Below are 26,888 nucleotides of genomic sequence, written 5' to 3'. Positions count from 1 at the left end.
AATAAACGCTAAGTTCACAAGAAAAACGTGGATTTCTTGCACAACACTGTAAAGCAGCAGCTTGTAACAAAGCTTTGGTCGGCCTCCACCCACATTTGGTGCTGTGTATCGACATGAACACTAAAACCTCCGTTAAAATTCAATCAAAGCCGCCTTTTTGAAAATCCATTCCCATCTGCCTTTCTTGCTTGCTGATGATTGCCTACCTCCCACTCTCATATTGCTGCCTCGATGGCTCTGTGCTTTTTTGAAGTAGCTCGCATTATGTCACAATCCTGTCGCTGTTGCCGCTCACCTGTCTTTACCTCGTCATGTGTTCCCTCTTTTGTAAGCCATCAAAGTTCATGTGTATGCGAGTGAATGAATCAGACAAGCTCAGAGCAGTAGTCAGGGTCCTTGAAGCTATGTGAAGTGTAGACTCTAGGCCATTACGTAAGGCCAGAGTCACAGTGTAAGCAAGCATCGGCTGTGGGCTTTGTATCGGTCTGACACGAAGAAATGCGATGCCAGCGGCCTTGAAGCCACTGCAGGTGCTATAGGTGTGGAGATGCGAGCCAAATGATCTCATAACAGCTCTTGTTGGATAAGCGGTCTGACCACAGGGGCTAATAGTAATGGTAGTGGGGACATGGGGCAGGCAGTCTCATCATGACGGGAATGTTGCCAAAACTGTGGGTTAAAGACTCAAGATGGCGGACGCCGTGGGGCTGGAGACGCCGAGATGTGGGGCTGGTGGCCAGAGACTGGGGCTTGTAGAGACGTGCAGCTGTGGGACTAAAGCCGATAGATCCATCAGCCATGAAGCTGTCGGCCGAGTGTCACATGGTCATAGAGGCGGGGAACTAAAACTGCAGGGCCTATCAATGTACAACCACAGAGCCACAAGTTATGTTGCTTTATGTCTTGTTCCTTTCATAATGGAATTAAAATTTTGCTATGGGCATCATATCACTAAATTAAGACCTACAGTGAGGGAAAAAGTATTTGATCCCCTGCTAATTTTGTACGTTTGCCCACTGACAAAGAAATGATCAGTCTATAATTTTAATGGTAGGTTTATTTGAACAGTGAGAGACAGAATAACAACAAAATCCAGAAAAACACATGTCAAAAATGTTATAAATTGATTTGCATTTTAATGAGGGAAATAAGTATTTGACCCCCTCTCAATCAGAAAGATTTCTGGCTCCCAGGCATCTTTTTTACAGGTAACGAGCTGAGATTAAGAGCACACTCTTAAAGGGAGTGCTCTTAATCTCAGCGTATTACCTGTATAAAAGGCACCTGTTCACAGAAGCAATCATTCAATCAGATTCCAAACTCTCCACTATGGCGAAGACCAAAGAGCTCTCCAAGGATGTCAGGGGCAAGATGGTAGACCGACACAAGGCTGCAATGGGCTACAAGACCATCGCCAAGCAGCTTGGTGAGAAGGTGACAACAGTTGGTGCGATTATTCGCAAATGGAAGAAACACAAAAGAACTGTGAATCTCCCTCGGCCTGGGGCTCCATGCAAGATCTCACCTCGTGGAGTTGCAATGATCATGAGAACGGTGAGGAATCAGCCCAGAACTACACGGGAGGATCTTGTCAATGATCTCAAGGCAGCTGGGACCATAGTCACCAAGAAAACAGTTGGTAACACACTACGCCATGAAGGACTGAAGTCCTGCAGCGCCCGCAAGGTCCCCCTGCTCAAGAAAGCACATATACATGCCCGTATGAAGTTTGCCAATGAACATCTGAATGATTCAGAGGACAACTGGGTGAAAGTGTTGTGATCAGATGAGACCAAAATGGAGCTCTTTGGCATCAACTCAACTCGCCGTGTTTGGAGGAGGAGGAATGCTGCCTATGACCCCAAGAACACCATCCCCACCGTCAAACATGGAGGTGGAAACATTATGCTTTGGGGGTGTTTCTCTGCTAAGGGGACAGGACAACTTCACCGCATCAAAGGGACGATGGACGGGGCCATGTACCGTCAAATCTTGGGTGAGAACCTCCTTCCCTCAGCCAGGGCATTGAAAATCGGTCGTGGATGGGTATTCCAGCATGAAAATGACCCAAAACACACGGCCAAGGCAACAAAGGAGTGGCTCAAGAAGAAGCACATTAAGGTCCTGGAGTGGCCTAGCCAGTCTCCAGACCTTAATCCCATAGAAAATCTGTGGAGGGAGCTGAAGATTCGAGTTGCCAAGCGTCAGCCTCGAAACCTTAATGACTTGGAGAAGATCTGCAAAGAGGAGTGGGACAAAATCCCTCCTGAGATGTGTGCAAACCTGGTGGCCAACTACAAGAAACGTCTGACCTCTGTGATTGCCAACAAGGGTTTTGCCACAAAGTACTAAGTCATGTTTTGCAGAGGGGTCAAATACTTATTTCCCTCATTAAAATGCAAATCAATTTATAACATTTTTGACATGCGTTTTTCTGGATTTTTTTGTTATTCTGTCTCTCACTGTTCAAATAAACCTGCCATTAAAATTACAGACTGATCATTTCTTTATCAGTGGGCAAACGTACAAAATCAGCAGGGGATCAAATACTTTTTTCCCTCACTGTATGTAAGCAGTGCATCACTGTCCGTTAGAGAACAGTCGAAGGAAAGTGATATCACAAAACTAATTCTGAGATCATTAAAGTTAACTCTTATACATACAAGGGGCACTGCACTTCCCTATGCTACGGGAACGTTAGCTTCTTGGCAATTTTGTTTTTTAATAAATTCACAAAGAGCTGAGAGCATACGCGAGAGTGCACTTGAGAACCTGGTTTAATCACTGATGCCTGCCTGGATTCAAACCCATGCTCTTTATGGTGCCGGCTCAATACTCTGACCTACGAGTAACCTTGCCCACCTCTTGCATGAGCTGCTTTAAAATTTGCCACTATGTGGCTGGGGCAGCATCGTTAATTCACAGGGGAAAGTAACATGTTGTTCATATATCACAGGGATCTTAAGCACATTGGCCACAGGTATTGCAACTGTGAAAACAAACAACAAAAAAGACTTAAACTAAAATCGACGATAAATTAAATTGTAAGCAATATAGACATGCAAAAAACATGATGAAAATCAATACCAGGATGATGGCGATGGTTTGTGTGTGATACAGAGAGGCACACAAGTGATATTACATGCAACCAGAACAATGTGGTCACAGTTAGTAAACGGTCATCTTCATATCCATTTTCCCAAGGCCAGCTGTGATGTCATCAGACCATCAGTCACCCCATTCCATTATCCTGCCTTTACTGCCAGCAAGGCCACATTAAACATAAAACTTTCTGAACGGTATAAAGTACAATGTTCCTGCTTCGGCGAACTTACATGATGAATTACAGGATAGCTCACAAGAAATGGGACGTTTGACTGTCGCCGAGAGGAAAGAGAGACCTTGATATTGTGGACTTCGTCAGGAAATATTGACGCTCACTTCAAGATGGTCTTAAATATAAGCGGTAGCTAAAAGTTGTTGGTGAGGGGTTTGATGCGATTGTATAATTAATCATGATAAATCTGCAGTACGGTAAAATGCCCACAATTAAATGCAGTAGTGCACGTACAATTAATCGGTCGTGCAGTAGTGTACCTCTCACAGTAGTCAATAGTAAACTAATCCTCAGTAGTATGACGGACTAATCTTATTAGTCAATAGTACTTCTGACTAATCCTCACCACCAACACAATGACTGTTATCCTCACCACCATCACAATGCAATTTGTACTTAAGTGGCATCAAAACCAGACCGACTCTCGAGACGCTCTACAGATCAGCGGGTTACTTTTTATGGAGCGTAGGCGGCAGCGAGTGATAGGCCAAGGAAAATAAGATGTCCTAACGCTTGGACCTTAACTGAGGCAGGGATTCAACAGCACGGACAGCAGGGGGTTGAGAGTTCCAGACTATGGGGAACAGCAGAGGAGAATGAGCGACCTGCATCGTGTACAACATTCTTTAGCAGATGTCGTGACGGGTACTGCAAGATCCGACCATGTCCATCCAGTGCTCGCCGAGCTGTATTGGCTTCTGGTTGCCGAACGATAACATTATAAGGTCGCAATCATTACTCACAAAGTGCTTACCACAAATGAACACACAACACCTCGCTGATCTCGTCAATTAGCATAAACCATCATCACGCGAACTCCGCTCTTCCTCACAGCAGCGGCTTTCGGCTAGCCATCGAACAAAGACGGTCGCCGTATCGCATGGCACTTTCGAATACGCTTCCGTTGCCATCTGGAACAATCTTCCTTCCAATATCAGGAAGCCACTGGAGCTATGCACTTTGATATATAGATTGAAAACTCAGTTTTTATAACTGCTTTTTTGTGTTTAGTTTGTTGTCCTCCCCCTGCACCTCTGATTAGAACGGTTGGCGACGTATAGTGCACTAGAAGTTCAACATACATACATACATAATCCCACGAAGAAACGGGTGCATTTCCCCATCTGCACCACCCTCTCGCCCCCCATCAACTCATGCAGCAAACACAACGCCATCTCGTAGTTGATGCACACACATGTGTGTAGACCGTACATTAACATTAAGAGTGCATGGCTGTGTACAAATTATTTCCAATCACTAGAGGAATTTCTCAACAATGCGAGTAAACTCGATATGGCACTGCCGTCGAGGTCATGGGCAACAAGTGAACCCGTAAAAACAAAGTTTTTCACTATAAATCCTTTATATGCGTGGCGGCTAGAGTCTTCTCGTCCTCTAGCTTGAGATGGCTGCCACCTATGGGTCAGATGATTGTCTGCCAGTATTAAGCAATTGGTAATTAAATATTACATTTTTTTCCCTAAACAGTTTAAAATTTTGGGAATTTTTTTTCACGAAAATTAATCGTCTCGCACAACGAGTCTGTGTGGAAAATGTCAGCTCGATTGGATCACGGGAAGTGGGTTAAAAAACGACCGAAAGATTTGCACGGTCGTAAGCAAGCAAGCAAGCACGCAAGCACGCAAGCAAGCAAGCAAACTTAATATAAAGGATTTAAAAAGAGTAAGCAATTCTAGATTTGAAGTTTTCGTGACTGTTTTTTTCGGTAAAGTCACGTAGGTAAAAATTATATTTAATTTAAGTTATTTTAATGTTTTACCTACGTAACTTTACCGAAAAAACCGAAGAGTAAGCAAACAAAAGCCTGGAAGCACAAACAAGAGCTCCTCATCAATTTACAACATCAAAAGATAAATAATCAGCAATACTCATAATGCAGCAAGGCCATCACGAAGGTGCCATGTCTTCCAGACACGATCTGCAGTAATTTCACAGAAGTCGGCAATGTTGCAAATTAGTGAGATGTGAACTACCTAGCCTGGTATGCAGGAGGTTGTGGGCATCGATCCTGACCCTGATGCTTGTATATTTGGAGTTTGCATGTTCTCCCTGTGGTCACTTGGATTGTTCGGCGGGTCCCGGTTTTTCCCTCCATATTTACCAGGGAAGGCCCACTGAGCTATATAGATATTTTGCAGAAGCGACCTGGCCACAAATTATGAACTCAATGAAGTGGCTTATCATGTGGAAATTTATTGCACGGTGAGAGAAAAATGCAAACTACAAATATACAGCAGGCGTCAAGGAGCCGGGATCGAACCAACAACCTCCTGTATACCAGGCTAGGTAGTTAACATATCGCCCCGTTGGCACCTGTGACTCTTGACATCCTGGCTAAGTGGGATGCAGGACGACACTATGGGTGGCACAACAGCGATCATGATGTTCTTGATACAGTGCCCTTCACGCCAAGGCGTCATCCTCATCTCAAACGTTCAAAGGGCATTCCCCAATGACAGCTGTCCCAGTGCAGCACGAGGTGACACAGCACGGAACCTAGAATGGGCATTATTATGTTGTTAGGGGGGCAGGGAGGGCGGCAATTGCCGTGTGTAACCCGGTCGAGTACATGCGTATGTATGTTGACCTTCTTTTGCACCATATGTAGCCAACCGTGCTAATTAGAGGTGCAGGGGAAGGATAACAAACTAAACACAAAAAGCAGTTCAAAAACAATCATTTTCAATCTATATTTAAAAGTGTATAGCTCCAGTGGCTTCCTAATATCAAAAGGAAGAGCGTTCCAAACGACCGCAGAATCGCATCTCAAAACGCGTGATGCAGTGACCATTTAGTGACCAAGTTACACTTTTCAAAACTAAACAAATATTATTTTACTAGGTAAGACCCACTGAGCTATATAAATATTTTTCAGAAGCGACCAGGCCACAATGATAAGCTCAACGAAGTGGCTTATTACGTGGGAGTTTCTAGCAGTAGCCAAATACTCTGAACGCATGTTGATTCTAAATGGGGAGGGAAAACCCGGCCGACCCAGAGAAAAATCCACGCGACCACGGTGTGAGAGAGACACGCAAACTCCAAATATACCACAGGCGTCCGACTCGGGATCGAACCCACAGACCTCTTGCATACCAGGCGAGGTAAACAACATCTCGCCATCACGGCGCCCCCGAATAAAGCAACGCAATTGGGCACCAGGGTTAGGGCTTCTATACTTTAGAGAGAAGCCCCCTTGCGAAGTGTGCGCCACGTGAGCAGGAACCGGCAGTGGAGGTGGGGGGGGCGGCAGTGAGGTGCTCACTCGGTCATGTTGATCTCCTGGCGGCAGGCGACCGTGCTGCGCATACAGGTGCCCGTGAGCGCATCCACGTTCTCCACGATGACGAAGGGGCGCTCCTCCAGCGTCACGATGCTCAGGTGCCGCTCGTCCTTGATGGTCGACGACGAGAACTCGTAGCGTGGCCATATTGGGTACTTGAGCATCATCAGCCCGTTCTCCCACTTGCCGACCTGCGGGTGACGAGGGGGAATGAGTGGAGAGGCTCAGCGTGGAGATGTTGCAGATGTGCGTGTGTACGTTGAACTTCTTTCGCACCGTAGGTAGCCAACCGCGCTAATCGGAGGTGCGGGGGAAGGACAACAAACTATGGGTCTCTGCGTGAGTCTATGTATGTATATTTAACTTCTATTGCACCATACGTATCCAACAGTGCTAATCGGATGCGCTCGACAATCGCTGAATTCATTGCCACGTTGATGTTTTCTCAGACTTTTCTCTCCTGCAACGTGCATCACTTTTTAATTTACGAAGTCACGACAAAATTAGCCATCTGAGACAGCGCGTACCAAACACTCGACAGCGATACATGAATTTGTACAGCACGGTATCTCGATCCAAATGAAACTACGTGATATACTCGATTGTATAAACACTCAATAATGGCGTAGACGAGTGCTGTATTACTTCCGTAGCCCTCAACAGGCTCACCAACCTCGACATCGGAAACAGCAGATAACATTGCTAAATCACCCTGCCATACGGAAGAGGAATGGAGTTGGTCAAACATCCCAATGTAGGCCCTTGGGAAAATTGCTGGCGATGGTTTATGGCTGTATTCCAGCTTGCTTGTGGTGCCCAGTGCCTGTAGACAATCCTGTCTCTGTCTGTCTGACAGTGACCGACAGCTGTGTGTCGTCATTATTGACCAGAGTGAATGATGAGAACCAATGTGTGATCGAACAGTAGCATCATAATAATAGTAATACAGAAAATAGGTAAATAATCAAGCATCTCAATGCATTGATTGAACATTTATCTTGCATCCTCAAAATGCAGGTATTGCATTGTGCTTGTGATCGATTATTTACTGCTTACGCATATAACGTGATAACGCTGTTACAATTAATCCAGTGGAGCGTACACAACCGTAGAAACGAGAAAGAAAAAAAGAAAATTACTTGTAGTAAAAACGAAACGGATGAAAACAAGAGAACAAGTGGAATATTGCACGTCCTTTAGTCGCGATAATTCATCTTCGTCGCGATGGGAGAGGGATTGACATCGTTACAGTCCCAATAGAACCAGCGGGGGTAGAGGTGACATGAACACGGGGTGCTGCGTGGGTGAGGGGGGTGAACAGAGAGGCCGTAGCGAGCGAGAGGGAGGAGAGTATGGGGGCACCGAGGTGGGGTGTGCACCGGTAAGGGGCACCGCGAGATGTGATCTTCCTCGCCTGGTATGGAGGAGAGCGTGGGTTCGATCCCAACCATGACGCCTGTATGTATGTACGTTGAACTTATTTCGCACGATACACTGCCAACCATGCTAATCCGATGTGCGGGAGGAAGGACAACAAACTAAACAGAAAAAGCATAACATATATTTTTTTACCTGTGCCCTGGGGAGCCATAGTGTAGCGGCAACCCGGGTTCGATTCCTGCTCACACCCAACACCAGTGACAATTATCCTGGGCCTCCCCTAGATCGCACTCAGCCTCAAATGAGTACCTAGTGCGATGTGTAAACATCCCGTTAGGGAGACAAAGGCGACTAGGTGTGGTTCTGACCACCTACCCACCCCCTCGTGTGCAGTGCCGGCCTTCATTGGTGCTGCTCATGAACAAGCACTTGCTCCAACAGTCTGTTAGGGTTACATGGAGGACCTTTGTCTTTGGTGGCGGTGGTGGAGTCGTGGGGAAGGGTGGGGGAGCCGTTCACAGCAAGAGGCACAAAATAGCGCCGGGCTTTGGTGAAACCAATTTCACAAAACTCTGAGCCCAGCACACACGCTCCATTAATTGTGTGGGGGGGAATAAATACAATATTTCAAAGTTTTTATATTTTCTGTCTCTGTGATTCCTGTGTTGTTGTTTTTTTATTGACAAATTTGAAATCAGTTTTTTCCACTTTACTTATTGCGAACCAGGTCTCCCTTGATAAAGATATTATTGCTTTCACCTGGTCATAAGTAAAGGCCACCTACAAATTAAACATTAATTAAACACCACATGTGCACAGCTGTTACGTGTGCAGTTGAGTCAAGTGCAGTTACCCCAAGGTTCATGGTGTTCTGATGTACGAACACCTTCGTTTCAATAACAATGCAATCAGTCTGCATCGCTTACGTTAGACAAAGCTGGATTGTCAAACAATTACCATTTTACAACAGAATTCTGTGGAAGGAAATCTAATTGTTCCTGTTTACATGTCGGTTTAGTATCAAAATGCTTAAATGTTGTTATTGTTTTATTTTAATAATTAATTGGCATCAACATTATTCAAAATAAACATCTGGTGCCCTACTAATGAACCGGTTCATGTTGTAAAAAAATATTGTAAGTCAAAGCAATTAAAATTAACATGGCATATGCAAGAACGAAATATTAAGATGGCCCGAAACATTCACATGGCCCGAAATCGGGCGAACGGTAGGGTAAGGGCCCGTCTTGAAAGGACGAACGTTCTTTTTTGTGCTCGAACTCCACTGCTAGATCAGTATTCAATGCGATGTATTTGTCTATTTAATTATGTATTTCCCATGTGTATGTCAGGTTAGACTACATTTAATCAACTGAAAACAATACACAGTATGGTGGCTTGCAGGCCAAAAAATAGTATAGGGGACATCTCAAATAGGGCTTGCAAAAATACAGAGTAGACAGCAACAACAACAATGCCTGAAAATAATATATTGGCACATGTATGAAGGAAAGCATTGCAATATATCAATACTATGTTTTATAACGACTGCAGTGATCATGCAGCGACATTGTGCATTTCTCAACATCTGTGAAATAAATCATTTTTAAAGTCAACGTGCCGTAGAATAAAATTTCAACAACAACACAAACACACCAAACGTAACCCTTTAAAGCTAAGCCATTCCAATAACATTTTTACATTTCTGGATAGGTCACGTTTTCTAAACGGGTTAATACCGACTGCAATTACCTGGCAAAATAAAAACAACTCTAACGTTCAGTTTAATTAATCATGGCATTTAATAAACGGATGCTAGGACTCAGTTAATTTACAGTCTACGGGGGTTCTTGACTAATGCTATTGTTCACGTAATTGAATTATCTCTTATACTGCACAACCGCGGAACCTACACAGTTAAATGATCTGTTCATTATTTGCCGAAGCAGCAATGTTTTTGCAGTCTTATAGCGTGTGAGCAATGCGATGTTGCCAGCTTTTTTTGGTCCATTTGTGAATAGCCTTGGACTATAACACCAGGTTATTACCCCGTGGCATTGACTTAAATTAGCTAATGAGGTCACCAGTTTCAAACACTACAAACAAAGTCCTTTTGCTTCTCTACCTATACCAAATTGGGATTTTAAATTATATACTCAGTATAATACACATTACACTTTTAAATCTAAATTGAAAACTAATTTCTTTAGAACTGCTTTTTGTGTTTAGTTTGCTGTCCTTCCTGTGCACCTCCGATTAGCGCGAATGGTTATGTACAGTGCGAAATACGTTCAACATGAGCTGCACTGGCTACCAATTAAATACAGGATCACGTATAAATTATGCATACTCTTCTTCAAGAGTCTCCATCATCAATCTGCTCCATCCCATCGTGCCGATCAGTGCATACCAGCTTCAACAGACCCAAACTGACTCCAACTATGACCCGTGGCTCACGGCGACCTGCTGCTGTACCCGCGTGTAAACCTCGTGCGATACAGCCAGCGCAGTTTCGGGTTACTAGCCCAAAGACCTGGAACAAGCTGCCAGCTCATGTTCGGGATCCATCCCTGAGTCTGAGCCAGTTCCACAACAGACTCAAAACAGTGTTCTTTCAGAGAGTCTACTTCAACTTGTGATCAATGCGCATTCATGATGGACTAGGCTCATAGGAATGCACAATATCAAATGTTCTTACTTACATACCAGTCTTTATCCAGTATCCTCTTATCAGTAAACCCTATTATCTTGTGTTAGGGATCCCCTCGGCAGATAACAAAATTCCCGTTTCGGCCATAACCTTGTAGCCATGAAGGAGGAGTCCATGCTGAGGACACAGCTGCTTATGCTGCGGGTTTCATGATGCATGGAAAAGTGGATTTATTCACATGCCCTAAAATATCGCAATCCCCGTAATAAAAGTAATACCAGTGGGTGACGTTGTTCACTTCTATTTTATTATAAGTTTACGAGGTCCATATCAGAGTTGAACAATTCTCCACGGACCCTTAACTTTGTGTTTATCGTGCTCAACATGCGACAAACACAATGAAACAAAGGCTGAGCCTCCTCCGATTTCCAGATTTCAGTGTCCAGGGGGGGTGTGGCTCCTCTCCCTATATGTATATTGAACTTCTTTTGCACCGTACCTAGCCAACCGTGCTAATTGTAGGTGTGGGGGTAGGACAAACTAAACACAAAAAGTAGTTTTAAAGAAATACGTTTTCAATATAGATTTAAAAGTGCATATCTCCAGTGGCTTCCTAATATCGGAAGGAAGTGCATTCCAGACGGCCGCAGAAGCGCGTCTAAAAGTGTGTGATGTGGTGTCCATCTTTGTTAAATTTGCCAGCCTAAAGCCCTTGTGAAAATGACCAGATGTTGCGTGATGGTTTATGCTACTTGACGAGATCAGCAAGGTAGTGTGGTTCATTTGCGGCAAGCACTTTGTGTGTAATGAGTGTGACCTTATAACGTATTGGCTCGACAACTGAAGCCACAGTTTGATTTTGCAGTACTCGCCACGAAACGTGCCAAATAATTTTGTACACGCTGCAGCTTGCTAATGTTTTTTTTATTCATTCCTCGTGTGAGTGCAAAGGAAATGAGAGACAATGCATAGCATCTCATCCGAGCGTGGCCCAATGTGGCTTTTGCATGAGACGGCAGCAGATTCCGTCAGTGACATAAAATGCAGTAACTTGAACTTGCAGAGTCCTGTGGAGACGGGCGGGCTCTGAACGACTGCAGAATGCATGATGCGGTGGCTTCAAAGCGACCAGGGTGTTGCTCATGTCGTTATCAGTGCTGATAATCTCTCTCCCTCTCTTTGGTATGGATATTAATTCGGTAGCAGTGTAAATGGGATGTCTAAATTGTGAATCTGGCTGCTGGCTACCAGGCACTGAGTGAATCACACTCCTGCTATTGAGGGTCGTTCACAATCGACATAAGATCCATAGACTCACACAAGGACCTATAGACTCACAAAAGAGACCCATAAACCCACACAGAGACCACTAGACTCATAGAGACCCACAGACTCACACAGAGACCCATAGCCTCACACTGAGACCCACAGACTCATACAAGAGACCCATAGACTCACACAGAGACTCATACACTCATGATATGCTCCACTGTTTACTGTGGTGCGCTGCAGTGACATTTGGAAGGTTAGTATTATTCCATTTGTGGATGAGGCAACTACAGCTGACCACTCAGCTAACTATTAAACTTAACTATTTTGATTTTACCAGGTAAGGCTCACTGAGCAATATAGCTATTTTTCATAAGCAACCTGGCCACAAATGATAGCTCAATTAAGTGGCTTATCATGTGGAAATGTATTACAGCCAAATATTCTAAACGAACCTTGATTCTAAATGTGGAGGGAAAAACTGGGGGACCCGTAGAAAAATCTACGCGACCACGGGGAGAGACACGCAAACTCCAAATAAACAGGCACCAAGGTCAGGATCGGACCCACGACCTCCTGTATACCAGGTGAAGAAGTTAACATTTCACCACCATGGCGCTCACTGTTTGCAGCGAGCTCCTGACGGCTGAGCGGTGGTGATGGTGGTGATGGCGGTGATGGTGGGTTCCGTGTTTATGTTCTCCGAGTTGTTGCTCCACCGGCCTGCCTGCCGTGCTCCACAATGACTTAGCGCCCCCCCCACCCCCGTTCACATGAACGTGCGTTTATGTGTAGGACTATATGCGTTTACGCGATGCAGCAAAGTGAGCTCACGGGTTCCCCGGTGCAGATCGCAAGCTCTTTCACAAAACACATTCACACAAATTATTGAGAATAACAGGAGTTATTTTTTCCATATTAAATCATGAATACGATCGACGTCTCTAACGTTTATGGATTCCGAACGCAATTTCAAGGGGGGCTTATTCGGCAATGCATGTATTATCAGAGCATGGTTTCTGTTTGCATTTTGACCACAAGTATTGTGGTTAATTCCTTGTAAAAGGTTTCAGTTTGGTGTTTTGACACCTTAACAACTGTTTTGTTGCCAGATAAAAGGGGAAAAACCTATTGTCATTTAAAGTGTTGTGAAATTCACAATACATTCGACAGCTTACGCATTATTTACGTGAAGCTAATTTTATTTTTTATTTTTTATTAGGGACATGCATCCAAGTGCGAGTTGAAAGGAGGGCGGTGTTTTAGCGAGGCATGAAAAGGGAGGAATGCTGGAGAGATGAAGGGGAATCGGTGAGTTTGCGTCTCGCAAGCCAAGAAGTATTTTGATTGGCTGCCCACGCGTGACTCGTCAGTGCGATTGTCAGGCATGTCTGTCAGGCATGCAGCATCTCACCCCCGACTCAGAAAAATCAATGAATTGGCATGATTGGTGGAGGGGGGCAGGGGCCGTGATTTGATTCAATAAACGATTATGCTGGTCTCAGTTTTATCACTTCCATAACAGAGGGTTGTTTGTGTTAGATCACGCAAATATAAATGTATTGTAAACCCGCCAGCAACTGACAGCCAATTAGTAAGGTTAGCCACGTAAACAAAGCATGCCAATTCGTTCCATTTATATGTATGCGATCTAACCCAACAAACCTCTATTATGGATATTAGTCGCGACAGACTGTGTTAAACTTTTATCACCTCGTTTGGAATGCATCTCATCTGTTTTCTTTCATACGTTAGCCTCCGATGTATATTATTATGATCACGTGTAGTTCTGCGCACGATCTTTACGAGCTCACTCTTTGGTTCCGTCGGTAAAGTCACGTATAAATAAATTAAATTAAATAATAATAGAATACGACGTTTCGATTGCAACACAAGCAACCATCATCAGGTACAAATGAATGAGAGAACAAACATAGTAAACTAAGAAATAGAATGCAATACAACACAGAGAGTCGGCCAACAAAACAGTCAACACTCCACCTGGTTGATTACGTTCTTCCAAAGATTGCTAAATTTGAGAGAGACAAAACATAGACACGGAGATACACAGGCAGACACACAAGCAGAGAGAGACTCACAGAGAGACAAACAGAGAGAGACACACACATAGGCACACAGAAAGACAACGTCTCTGTGTCAAGGCCTTAAATAGAGAGAGAGGGGGGTTGGGGCAGAGGGGGAGTTGTGTGGAATTCCTGCCCACATGGGGCGGACGAGCTGGACACTGCACTTCTAAACAAACAAGCACGGAGCGTTGTGTGGAATTACTGCCCATAGCGGCCGGAGGAGAGAATGGACCCATAAACAAGCACGGTAGAAAGAAAATTTAGTCAAATTAGAAAGTATAATGCAATGGAACAGAGAGTCGGTTAGCACACAGTCAACGCATAGCCTGGTTGATTACGTTCTTCCAAAGATTGCTAAAGTAGAAGTTAAGTGTGAAACAAACAAGCACGGCAAATCCTCCCCGTAGAGGTGGTTCAAACTAGATTCGAAGCTTTCGTGACTGCAGGAATTAGTCTTTGGTTCCTCAAAATAATAACAGATCCTCACGCACACAAACACGACACGCGCGTCGACAGCGCTGAGGATCGATTTTAAAACGGTGAACTGACGCGTCATTCCACGCTTGGGGGTTCGTGTTTCCGAGTCACGGCTCGGCTCAGAGGCTCGCCTCTTGGCTCAATCTGATTCGGCTCAAAGCCGCCGCGCTTCACTTGAGCCAGCCCTCAGCGCGGTCCCAGCCACGCTCACAATTCTCAGACCGTCCACAAGCCGAGCCTGAGCTGAGCCCTGGCTGAGCCAGCTCACTCGTTGAGAGCAATTAAGCAGCTCGAGCCTTGGCCTGAGCCTGAGCAGCGTTCGAGGCCGAGCCAGAGCTGAGCAGTGCATTCCCTAAAAGAGCCGAGCTGTGCATGAAGATCTCGACCCTGATGCCTGTACATATATATAAACTTATACACGGATCGTGAATCCGGCCCTAATAGTGTCTGTTGCCATCGGTGAACGACTGTTGCCCTCGGTGATTGTCTGTCGCCATCGCTTGCCATCGGTGAGTGTCTGTTGGCTTCGGTGAGTGTCTGTTGGCTTCGGTGAGTGTTGCCCTCGGTAAGCTTCTGTTGCCCTTTGTGGTCGTCTGTTGCCCTTGGTAAGTGTCTGTTGCCCTTGGTGAGTGTCTGTTTCCCTCGGTAAGCGCCTGTTGCCCTTTGTGGTCGTCTGTTGCCCTTGGTAAGTGTCTGTTGCCCTTGGTGAGTGTCTGTTTCCCTCGGTAAGTGTCTGTTGCCCTTGGTGGTCGTCTGTTGCCCTTGGTGAGTGTCTGTTGCCCTCGGTAAGCGTCTGTTGCCCTTTGTGGTCGTCTGTTGCCCTTGGTAAGTGTCTGTTGCCCTTGGTGAGTGTCTGTTTCCCTCGGTGAGTGTCTGTTTCCCTCGGTGAACGGAATTTCGGAAGTAAAATAAAAAGTCCTTAGCTGCAATGATTTAATGCAATAAAAAAGTAACATGTGATGTCAAAATATCGCACATCCCTTGAACACGTAAGCTTTCGCGACCAGTATTATTCATAATAAATGTTTTTGGGTTAGATAGCGTTATTAATAAAGGTGTCGCAACCCGCTGGATGTAGAAGATGCTGGATGTAATTTCCAGCGAAACGTCGTACTCAAATTGTAAATGTTGTGGATTCACTCTTCAACCCACACCGGTGGGATAAAGTAGTGAACACATGTTTTACTAATTGGCCGTGCCGGGTGGTGGAGGGTTGCGACACATTTATAAATAACGCGATCTAACCCAAAAAACGTTATTATGAATCACACAACATGCAATACAAATAAACTATAATTTATCTTCATATGTATACTGTAGTTAGCGGCATTGAGGAGATACAACTTTTATTTTATTTGACAATACCACATCTCATCCCATTAGATTTCACGTTGGTGTTTTATAGCATGCAAATGTCTCATCGAATGATATTTCGAGACATTCTCTTCACGTTCGTCAACGTTGACTACTCCTGTCATTTCATTAAAAACCAAAAAGTGCACGGTTCATTACCCGCCTCATGTCAATTTTAAACTCGACAACAGATGCAAATTGTTTTCCACGATCTCACAAAGAGCCCAGCCCGGGACTATTGGCAGGATTATTTTTGAACAACATAAAATAAATGTACAGTAGTAGAGCACTACGATGCCTGCTTGGACAGTGGCTTGGGCTAACGAGGGGCCAGCTAGCACCCCCCTCTCCTTTGCAGATCGCACCGTCCGACGGCGGTCGGCCTTGAGCTCGGTCCGTCAAACACATCACCGCTGCACACGACGTGTGCGTGTGTGTGTGCGCGCGCCAAATAGCGATGCCAGACAGTGAAGCGCAGCGGAGAAATGAAGAAAATGAATAAGCTGGGGGGATATTTTTTTTGTTAGTTTTTGTTTGGGGTATTGTAGTGTAAACGCAGTTGCTTTAGAGTGGGGTCCGCGGTTTAACAATAAGACCGACGGTGAACGACAGTCGATAATGCCTCAGTGAGCGTTTCTTGGTAGGATTGGGGATGGTTTAGTTTTATTTGCATGTGTTTGGGTGATTTGTTTACCTGTCTTGTACTTTGCACGACTATCATGTTTTTGCATTGTTTGTTGTGAAAACGTTCTTATCCCCGTGCCCCTGCTGAACATATGTGAAAAAGAGCTTTAAAGCTTGTCGGATTCCTCCTGCAGTATAAATAATTATCCTGATTTTGATTTAAAACTACTGTATATACGATCTTGATTTGAAGCTTTCGTGACTGCAGGAATTAATACTCTGGTTATTTCGGTAAAGTCACGTAGATAGAAAAATAGCTAATAGATTACGACGTTTCAATAGAAACACAAGCCATCGTCTTCAGGTGAAACAATACAGCAGGCGGACTGCTGAAGCAGGAGGAAATGTAGCAAGGGAGCTACCGCAACCAGAGGTTATATACATTTGTGGTGGGTACTACCCAAGGTAAGTGGGCAGGGCTAGGGATGGAATTTGCAAGTAAGCCAAAAAAAGCTGTTTAGGCATGCGGTGGCTGGGCATGCAGGCTACATGGCCCAGCCAACACAGCCTTGCCTACAGGAGGAGCTCACCGATGAAACTTTGTCCAGATCTTTCAAGGATTTGTGACCTCACACAATCCAGCCTGGTTAAATCCAGGATGGATCGTAGGCAGGCCAGCCTAAATGTTTATAACCAGCGAAGATGTTCCATTAGGGGGGATCATGGTTCGCAAACGTAGATAAGAAAGGGAATGACTGTGGACGAAAAGACATGAAGCATCGTGCGGAGCGACAGACCAGGTAGCTTTCACACAGCGTTACACAACCGATTAAAAGATAATGCCGCTCGACTGATTCGGAGTGAGACCTCTGCTGTTAAACTGGAGCCGGTCATGAGCTCACTACCCAGGTATGGGAAACTCTCCACTCTCTCCACAACTGCCCAATCACCAATTGGGAGTTGTGGGGGTGGAGTGTCTGATGGTACAAAATACCCAGGCAGGTGCTCCTTTTTGGTGGGGCTGATGGTAAGTCCCCACTTCTTAGTGGCAAGCTCCAGGTTCAGCAGCAGCGCCTCCAACTCCTCCAGAGTGAGCAGCAATTACCAGATCATCGACATACATAACATGGTTGAGCAATAGGGAGCCATCCCTTGACCACACCCGGACATCGATCAGCCTCCCATTGTATTTGTACCAGATGGAAATTCCTCCAGAAGTCTTCATTAACTACGTGGTCGAAATAGATGTTAAATAATGTGGGAGTCAGAGAACATACCTGTCGCACCCCAAGGTGTACAGGGAATTGCTCCTACTCCCGGCCACGTAGTTTTACCCGGGCCCACTCACCATCATGAAGGTCCTTAATTATCGTGAGCAGAGGGTCAGGGACTCCGAAAGCACGAAGAACAACCCAGTGCCCAGGCCTACTGATGGTATCATAGGCCTTGACCAGGTCAATAAAGCAGAGATGTAGGTCTTGTTGGAATTCCCTACACCTCTGCTGTAGCAGACGGACAGAAAATATGGCATCTGTGCAGGACCGCCCTTTCCTGAAACCGCATTGGGGCTCCGCAAGCCTCTCCTCAGCGTGTCTAGCAAGGCGATGTTGAATAATCCTTGCCAGGACCTTTCCAGGCACACTGAGGAGTAAGATGCACCTGTAGTTGTTACAGTCTGCACTCCACAGGGGGCTCAGGATTTGGTACGAGGGGCCATATACCGCTTTTAGAGCTTCATAGAATCCCCTGTAGTCGCCAGTATCAGCGCAAACCTGAGTTTTTACTGCGAGGTTGGTCCACCACTCGTTCTGAATCTCTCGAAGCTTGCGCTGGATGGTGCTGCATTCCAGGCGGAAGGCTGCTTTTTTGTGCGGGCAGGATGGTCGGGCCAGGTGGGCCTGGTGTGCTGATCTCTTCTTTGACAGCAGCTCCTGGACTTCTAAGTTGTTCTCATCGAACCAATCTCTGTTTTTCTTCGTGGAGAATCCGAGGGTATCTTCAGATGTTTGCAGAACAACAGTTTTGATGCGGTCCCACAGCACTTCAGGAACCGGAGGCGAGTCTCCTAGCCAGCTCGGTTCCTCTAGCCTAGATCGTAGGCTTTTCTGGAAAGCTGCTTTGACCGCGGCAGACTGAAGGCTGCAGACTTTGAGCTTCTTCCTCGGGGCGCCACCGTTCCTTGGTCTGGGTTTAAAGTGAAAGCTGAGTTTGCAGCGGACAAGACGGTGGTCTGTCTGACACTCGGCGCTGGGCATTACCCTGGTGTGAAAGACATCTTTTAGGTCATGCTGGCGCACAAGGATGTAGTCTATGAGATGCCAATGTTTTGACCGAGGGTGCATCCAGGTTGTCTTCAAACTGTCTTTCTGCTGGAAGATGGTGTTGGTAATGGAAAGTTGCTGTTCCGCACAGAGTTCAAGTAACAAGCGTCCATTGTCGTTGCAGCTGCCCACGCCGTACCTTCCAAGTACGCCTCTCCAGGTTTCCGAGTCTCTGCCCACTCTGGCGTTGAAGTCGCCAAGGATGACAATCTTGTCGTCAGCTGGGATATCCTGCAGAAGGCTGCGTAGGTTGGAGTAAAACTTGTCTTTATCAGCGGGATCTGCCTGGAGACTTGGAGCGTACACACTGAGCAGCGTTGCATGTTGTTGGTCACGAAGTGGTAGACGCATTGAGATGATGCGGTCAGAGTGACCAGTTGGCAGGCTTGCAAGCTTGGTAGCGATAGAGTCCCTGATCATGAAGCCGACACCTGAACGGCGTCTCTCTGTCGCTGGTTTACCTGACCAGTAGAGAGTGTAATCTGCGCCATGCTCCCTCAGACTGCCTTCCTCTGAAAAGCGGATTTCGCTGAGGGCGGCGATGTCAACATCCAGCCGAGCGAGTTCGTGTGCAATTAAAGCAGATCGTCGCTCAGGTTGAGTGCTGTCAGCTGAGTCTAGCATGGTTCTGATGTTCCAGCATGCGAGTTTGAGTCCTTTCCCACCTTTTAAGGCAGGCAAGTGGGATGCGCCGTCGATTCTTTGATGTAATTTGACCGCATATGAAGATGCCCGTTGACCGCGGTAAGCCAACTGAGGGAGGAGGAAACGAGCTTTGTTTAGGCCACCTTTTCTAGGCCCCTCTCCGTGTGGAGCAAGCAGTGCTGTCCCTAGAAAAGGCTGCTTGGTCGCTCAGGGTGCTGCCGGGTGATGATGTCGTTTCCAGGTCATCATCAGACGACCACTTGCACCTGAGCCGCCTGCATGCAGGATTGAGACTGCGGCTGCCAGTGTCATCTTACACCTGCCGAGTTCGCCCATTTCCCATCGCTACAGGACTTAGTGAGACCGGGGGGGGGGGGGGGGTAGACGTGAAGATTTCCTTCTTGCCTGCGCAAAGGAGCTTTCAAGTGGAGTGCAGTGTGCGCAGAACTGATCCCACCCTTTAAACCCGGGGTTCGTCTGCCATGGCCTAGCAAGCTGGGACGGTGACAGCGAGGTCCTCAGGCCGTAGGTTTCACATCAGAGTTTCCTTCTCCTAGGTAGACGGCCTTCCAAGGCTGAAGAGATCCACCTTCCCTGAAAGGTATATAATATAGAGTCAATAGATACTGCTATAGAGTCAGCAGATACTGCCATGGAGTCAGAAGATACTGCTATAGTGAGCAGATACTACTGTAAAGTTAATAGTTACTACTATAGTCAGTTAATAATATTTAGTATCAATAGATACAACTATAGATTCAGTAGATACTAATATAGTCATTAGAACTACTGTAGAGTCAGTATTTACTACTATAGAGTTGGTTAAAACTACTATAGAGTTGGCAGATACTACTATACTACTGCAGTCAGGAGATACCACTATGGTCAGTAAATACTGCTACAGTCAGTCGATATTACTATGATACAGTCAGTAGATACTACTACGGTCAGTAGATACTCGTGAAATGCGAGCGTAAGTGAGGTTTCGCCACTCAGCTCTGGGCCAATCGGACGGCCTGGAGTATTGGGGGTGGGGCCCAATAAGGTGGGCGTATGGGGAGGTCCGCCGCCCACCTCTAGTCCAATCGGATGCCCGGATGATCAGGGGCTCATGGCAGTTGGCATAGACTCGAAGTGGGACCACGTCGAGCCATGGAAGGTCTCCAGCGCCATTGGCCACGTGGCTGGAGACGGCTCCAAGCACACCGTCAGCCAACGGTGTGCGGGAGTGCAACTGACGGAAAGAGCGCGCGGGGCGCGCCAGTGGAACAGCCGGTCCACGGTCGGGACCGGTGGAGTGTGAGCGGCATAACAAGAATAAAGACAGAGACAGAGACCAAGCTGTGTGTCGTCAAAGTCTTTTATTACACTAGTGTAGTGAGTCCAGCTGAGTCACAGAAATTAACTTGGGACCAAACACAATTTATTCAACACAACAGCACCAACATAACATAACCAACGCTCGGGTCTCGAATGCCCATCTAGCCACGCTACGGCAGACCTAGACACGGTTTGCTATCCCAGTCCGGACCACAAGCTGGGTCCCGGACCACGTGGCTAGAGGCTTTTTCTCCCCGACGTGGATCTTCGACCACCAACACTTCAAGAACCCCGAGGCTCCTCACTGAGCTCTCGTTATATGCTCCCGGGCTGGGGCTGGCTCCGCCCTTAACCCCAACCAACCTTCCAGGATCATCGGGCCATTTCTCGAATGTTCCCGAGAGCTCTCCGGGACCACGTGACTGCCCCTCGGCCCCGGTCCACCGGTGGCCCCCCTCCAGTATCGTCCGGTCACGTGACAACAAGTCAGCCAGAGTATCATGCCCCAGAGTAACCTTGACTGGCTGACGCTCGCTCTCGCTCAATGTTCGCGGTGCCTTCGCGCTAACCAGCGCTCACCCAACCACCGCTACTGTTGGCACTGCAAGCCCTCAACCCGGGCTGCCCGCAATGACAACATAACCGGCCGTGCCTTCACAAGTCCCGGCACCACACAGTGACAAGTACAGTCACTACACTAGTGTAATAACAGCCATAGAGGGTTCACGTGGGGATTGGCTTGCCGGTCCTGCTTGTAGCCAATAAGGGTTGAGATAGGGACCATGGCCCAGGCATGATCACGACATGTCATCAGGAGTGATTGGCCTAGCCATTCGGGGCCCCAGCTAATGGGGAGCCGGATGAGGGGCGTGGTCCCGGGATTGACAGGGAACCATCGAGAATGGTCGAAGCTGTCCATGAACGATTGGCTGGGGGGACCACGTGACGAAGGTATTAAGAGAGAGTGAGGGAGAAAAATCGAGAGCAGACTGAAACTGACAAGAACAGGGTCACGCGCGGACGGGGCTCTGGGTGCCACGTGCGCGGTGGGGACTTAGTGCGAAGTCTGTCCTCTCTCCGTTGTCTGCCAGCAATGGAGAGTGAGTGAGCAAAGTGTATTGTGGAGTGGAAATAAAAGGACTGATCCCGAAGCCGTCTCAAGAAAGATTATTACACTGGTGTCAGAAGTAATTCTGCGACTGTTTGGACGATCGTCAAGATGTCTAAACACCCCAGAAAAAAGAACCTGCCCGTGCCTCTATCGGAGGAAGAGGTCGAGACGGATGAAAATGAGCTGTTGGGAGCTACAGCCCTTGTGCCGACTGCTGATGACACTCGCCTCGACGCCTCTCAGCGTCGACCGGGGGAGGATGCGACCACCGCAGGACCGAGAGACGAATGGCGGCTGATGGCGGAGCAGATTGAGTCGTTGCGCGCCATTCTGCTGGTGACCACGGTGGCGTCCTCACCAGCCGTGGGTCGCCAGATCGCCGATCAGCTGGACGCCGCGGGAAGGGGTCCGGCTATGGAATCGGGACCCGCCATTGCTCCTGCCACGCGGGAGGACGCCGTCGTCTTGGGTGGGGCGGCTGCGCCGGAGTCGTCGGCCACCATTTTGGGCGCGCCTACCACCACGTGGCCGCCGGACGCCATTTTGTCTGCACCGAGTGGAGAGCGGGAACGGCAGACGGAGACGCCCGCGGCACGCGCCTGCCACCGCGGACATCGCCTTCCACAAATAAAATAATTTATCGCCGGGGGCGATTGGAGTGCTTTTACGTGGCGCTTCGAGTCAGCTTTTAGATCTGTCAACTGGACGGAGGAAGAAGCGCTGGGAGCGCTACCTACGCTGCTCGATGATGTGTCTCTGGGAGTCTTCCGCTCCATCCCGGCGTCCAAGAAGAAGACACTGCGGGATGCGTTCACAGAGATGGCAGAATTTTACGACCCACCGACATCGGCCACCAGAAACTTTATGTCGCGTCGCCGAGCACCGGAGGAATCGCCGTTGGCCTATCGGGGGGCGTTGATGGCGATGGCCATGGCCGCCTACCCCGACGCAACGGCCGAGCATTTGGATCCGCTCATCCTTTCCCGCATGCTGGAGTTGTCTCAGGAGCTCAACATCTCTCTACCAGTGTGCGGCCACGAACCGCTTTCATCGCGGTGGGTGGCGCGCTGCCTGGACGCTAAGTTTAATATCAAGCGTTGGGACCAGATGGCGGCGTGGACGGGGAAACCCGAGATCGACGGGCCGCCTCTGGGGTGGTCTCCGCGACTGGTTGTCCACTGCTCCGACGACTCGGGCGATGACGACATGCTGGCTGCTGCTGTCCCGCATAGCATTCCGGGACGGCGGCTGCGCGACCAGCGGGGCGACTACACGGGCCGGCCGCGTGCGAGGGCCGGGTCGTCCGACCACCGGCCGACGTCGGCCGCGTGTTTCAAGTGCGGCAGACGGGGCCACTTCGCCCGTGACTGCCGCTGCCGACCTCTGCTGTCGCCTCCTCTGCCAAGGGGACATCCATCTCCTCTACCTGCTGTGGAGCTGCAACAACCTCGGGCGAGTCGGCACAAATCGGACACCCGGCAGGTCGTGTCACATCACTCATCCACTCGCACTCATTCTTACACTCCTAAGGATAATTTTACTTCTCCTGCTCCATTGACACGCTCTGCTACACAGTGGATGAAATTGGCTTGCAGGATTGTGGCTGCGGCGTCGGGCTCGTCGACGGTACGAGGTACCATCGACGGCGTTGACGTCCGTATCTTGGTGGACACTGGCGCATCGGCTACCATCATTTCGGATGTTATTTTTCATTTGTTGTCCATTCCTGCGTCGCGGATACACAAGGTTAATGATGCGTGTGTTGCCGCCAATGGAGGGAGCATGGGTATCTGCGGACAGGTGGATGTGAGCATCGCTATCGGAAATATTACCGCCGCAGGACCTGTGTTAATTTCTCGCTCGCTAGCTGTTCCATGCTTGTTGGGTACGGATTTCCTGCGCTGGATGCCGTTGAGAATACTGGTCGACCAGGACTGTTTGGAAATGCCGGGGGGTCGTAGGATGGCGTTCCTGCCTTCCCTGCTGGCCAAGGCGCCTACGGGTAACGCAGTTACTGCTGTAGTTGCGGCTACGGTGGAGGTTCCATCGGGAGCGCAAATGTTTATCCCGCTGCGTTACCGAAAACCACTTCAAATGGGAAGGGATGCGAAGGGCGTGCTATTATCCCCATCGAATTCCGTATCGAAATCTTTTTCTTTGGCGGCGGCACAAACGATCGTGCGCCCAGGTCAGGCACCTTTCATACAGGTCTTGAATGGGGGACCTGACCGCGTTGTTGTTCCGGAGGGATCGGTGCTGGCTCACGCCACTACCGATTTCGCCTCTTGTGACAAACCGCCGCGCGCTCGGATGCCCATGGATGGGCCTCCACATGATCGTTCACAAGAACGCTGGATCGCAGATTTATGCGGAGAGAATTCTTCCTTGTCAAATGAACATAGGAACGCCTTGCGTTCGCTGTTGCTGCAGTATGCTGATGTGTTCAGCAGAAATGATTTGGACCTCGGCCGCACGTCGCTTTTGTCGCACCATATTGAAACCGGTGCGGCGCCTCCCGTCTGTATGCACCCTCACCGCATGAGCCCGGCGGAAAGGGAACAAGTGCGTGGGGCAGTAGATGAATTGCTGGCGGCGGATATTATTTCGCCGTCCAACAGCCCTTGGGGCGCGCCCGTCGTTCTGGTTAAGAAGAAAGATGGTGGTACGAGGTTTTGCATTGATTTCCGCCGGTTGAACAAAATTTCGGTAGCGGACGCGTACCCCTTACTGAGGATGGATGACTCATTGGATGCTTTATCGGGTGCTAAATTCTTTTCCACCCTTGACCTGTCCTCGGGCTTCTGGCAGCTTCCCCTCGATGACGAGTCAAAAGCCAAAACGGCATTCCGCACGCCGCAAGGTCTCTTTGAATTTAATCGGTTGCCGATGGGCCAGAACGCGGCTCCGGCCACGTTTCAGCGGCTCATGGAATTGGTGTTGGCGGGACTGCAGTGGGAAACGTGCCTCATATATCTAGACGATATAATTGTCTTTAGCCGCACGTTCGAGGAACATCTCCAACGCCTTGAGACAGTTTTTCAAAGAATGCGTGCGGCTGACCTTAAGTTTAAACCGAGGAAATGCCACCTTCTGCAACACTCCGTCCATTACCTGGGTCATATTGTCAGTTCGGACGGTGTATCCACTGACCCTCTGAAAACGAAGTGTGTACGTGAGTGGCCCACACCCACCTCGGTGGGTGATGTTTGGCGGTTTATTGGATTCGCTTCCTATTATCGCCGCTTCGTTAAGAACTTTGCGACGTTGGCAAAACTATTACACGTTCTGACTGGCAAAAATCAAAGGTTTAAATGGGGGGCGGAGGAAGAAAGTTCCTTTATGGCACTTCGGGACCACCTCGCCACGGCGCCTACGTTAGATTACCCAGATTTTTCGCAGCCGTTCATCCTTGATACGGATGCTAGTGATATCGGCATTGGGGCCGTTTTGTCGCAACGTAAGGACGGGGTTGAGAGGGTGGTGGCGTACGGCAGCAGGGTTCTGTCCCCTGCGGAAACGCGATATTGCGTGACAAGGCGGGAACTTTTGGCAATTGTCCATTTTGTTCGATTGTACCGGCCATACCTGTATGGACGGAAATTCCTGGCCCGCACTGATCATGCGGCTTTGCAATATTCCCTCAAATTAGATCAGCCGTCAGGCCAATTGGCCCGGTGGTTGGAATCGTTACAGGAATTTTCCTTCGATATAACATACCGAAAGGGGGCCCGTCATGCGAACGCTGATGCGCTCTCAAGGCTGCCGCCCGTTCCTCCGTGCACTTGCCTGACGGGCACGCACCGCTGCGCCGCACCGCCCACGTCGCCCTGCCCGGTTATGGGGGCGATAGCAAATGAGGACGACGCAGGGGCGAAAGCGAAGGAGGAGGACCAGCAGGTGTCGGTGGACACCGATGATACCTTACGGCTGCCGCACGCGGTCTGGTTGCGCGAGCAGGAGGCCGATGCCTCGCTGTCTCCGCTACGTAAATTGGTTGGGAAACAGAAATCGCAATTGGCGGGCTGGAAGTGGCAGATGTTCCGGGGTAAGTCGGGATTGTTAATGTGTACCGACGGGTTGTCTGACCGACCACGCTTGGTGGTGCCTACTTCGCTTCGCTACGACCTGCTCCGTGCTCTGCACGCTGATAAGTTGATGCACCTCGGCGTCCAAAAGACTGTGGCCGCGATGCAAAAGGATTTTTTTCTGGGCCGGTATGACGGCAGACATCAATGATTTTGTCCGCTCGTGCCATGATTGTGCGAAGAGGAAGCCGCCTTGGAACCACTATGTACCACCGTTGCGTTCCATTGAAGTGTCCCGTATCAACGAATTAGTGGCTCTCGACATTCTGGGGCCGTTTCCTCCGTCGGCTAGGGGCAATAAATACCTTCTGGTCGGGGTGGAATATTTTTCTCGATGGCCAATGGCCTGGCCTCTGCCCGACCAAACGGCAGCGTCCATCACCGATGCTTTCTTGAACGGGTATGTCATGGACAAGGGGGCACCTGAAAGGCTGCTCACAGATCAAGGCCGGAATTTTTCCTCTAAATTGCTTAGGGAGGTTTGTGACGCGCTAGGTACAAAGAAAGTTCGCACCTCCCCATACCATCCACAAACAGATGGTATGGTGGAACGATTTAACCGTACCCTTTCGGCTATGCTTTGTCACACGGTCAGTGAAAAGCAAACCGATTGGGACCTGCACATACCAGGCGTCTTGGCGGCATACCGCATGGTTCCGCACACATCCACGGGATACTCACCATTTTTTTTGATGTATGGCTGTGAAAATGTTCCACCCATCGATGTGCAACTGGGTGCGCCGAGTAAACAACCGTCCCGCTCCCTGCCTGACCACGTGCGTGACTCGCTTGAATGAGTAACGGAGGCGCGAGAGGCTGCCCGGTGTGCGACGGCCCGTGCTCAGGCAAGGAACGAACGGTACGCGCGTCGATCGCATACTCGCATGCCTTGGTCAGTGGGAGACCTGGCGTGGCTCCACTGCCC

General features: G+C 48.4%; 1 protein-coding gene across 1 annotated transcript in view; it reads right to left on the bottom strand.

Annotated features, from left to right (window-relative positions):
* Positions 1 to 26,888, bottom strand: part of GRIN2C (glutamate ionotropic receptor NMDA type subunit 2C) — a 194,941-nt gene that overhangs the window by 80,884 nt on the left and 87,169 nt on the right. Inside the window, exon 4 of the mRNA XM_078598329.1 lies at positions 6,624 to 6,832. Coding sequence (XP_078454455.1) covers positions 6,624 to 6,832 — 209 coding nt within the window. The remainder of the gene's footprint in view (positions 1 to 6,623; positions 6,833 to 26,888) is intronic.

The sequence above is a fragment of the Lampetra planeri genome, chromosome 1, assembly GCF_965212315.1.
Source record: "Lampetra planeri chromosome 1, kcLamPlan1.2.h2, whole genome shotgun sequence".
Classification (NCBI taxonomy): Eukaryota; Metazoa; Chordata; class Hyperoartia; order Petromyzontiformes; family Petromyzontidae; genus Lampetra; species Lampetra planeri.
This window is presented reverse-complemented; position numbering and strand designations above follow the sequence as displayed.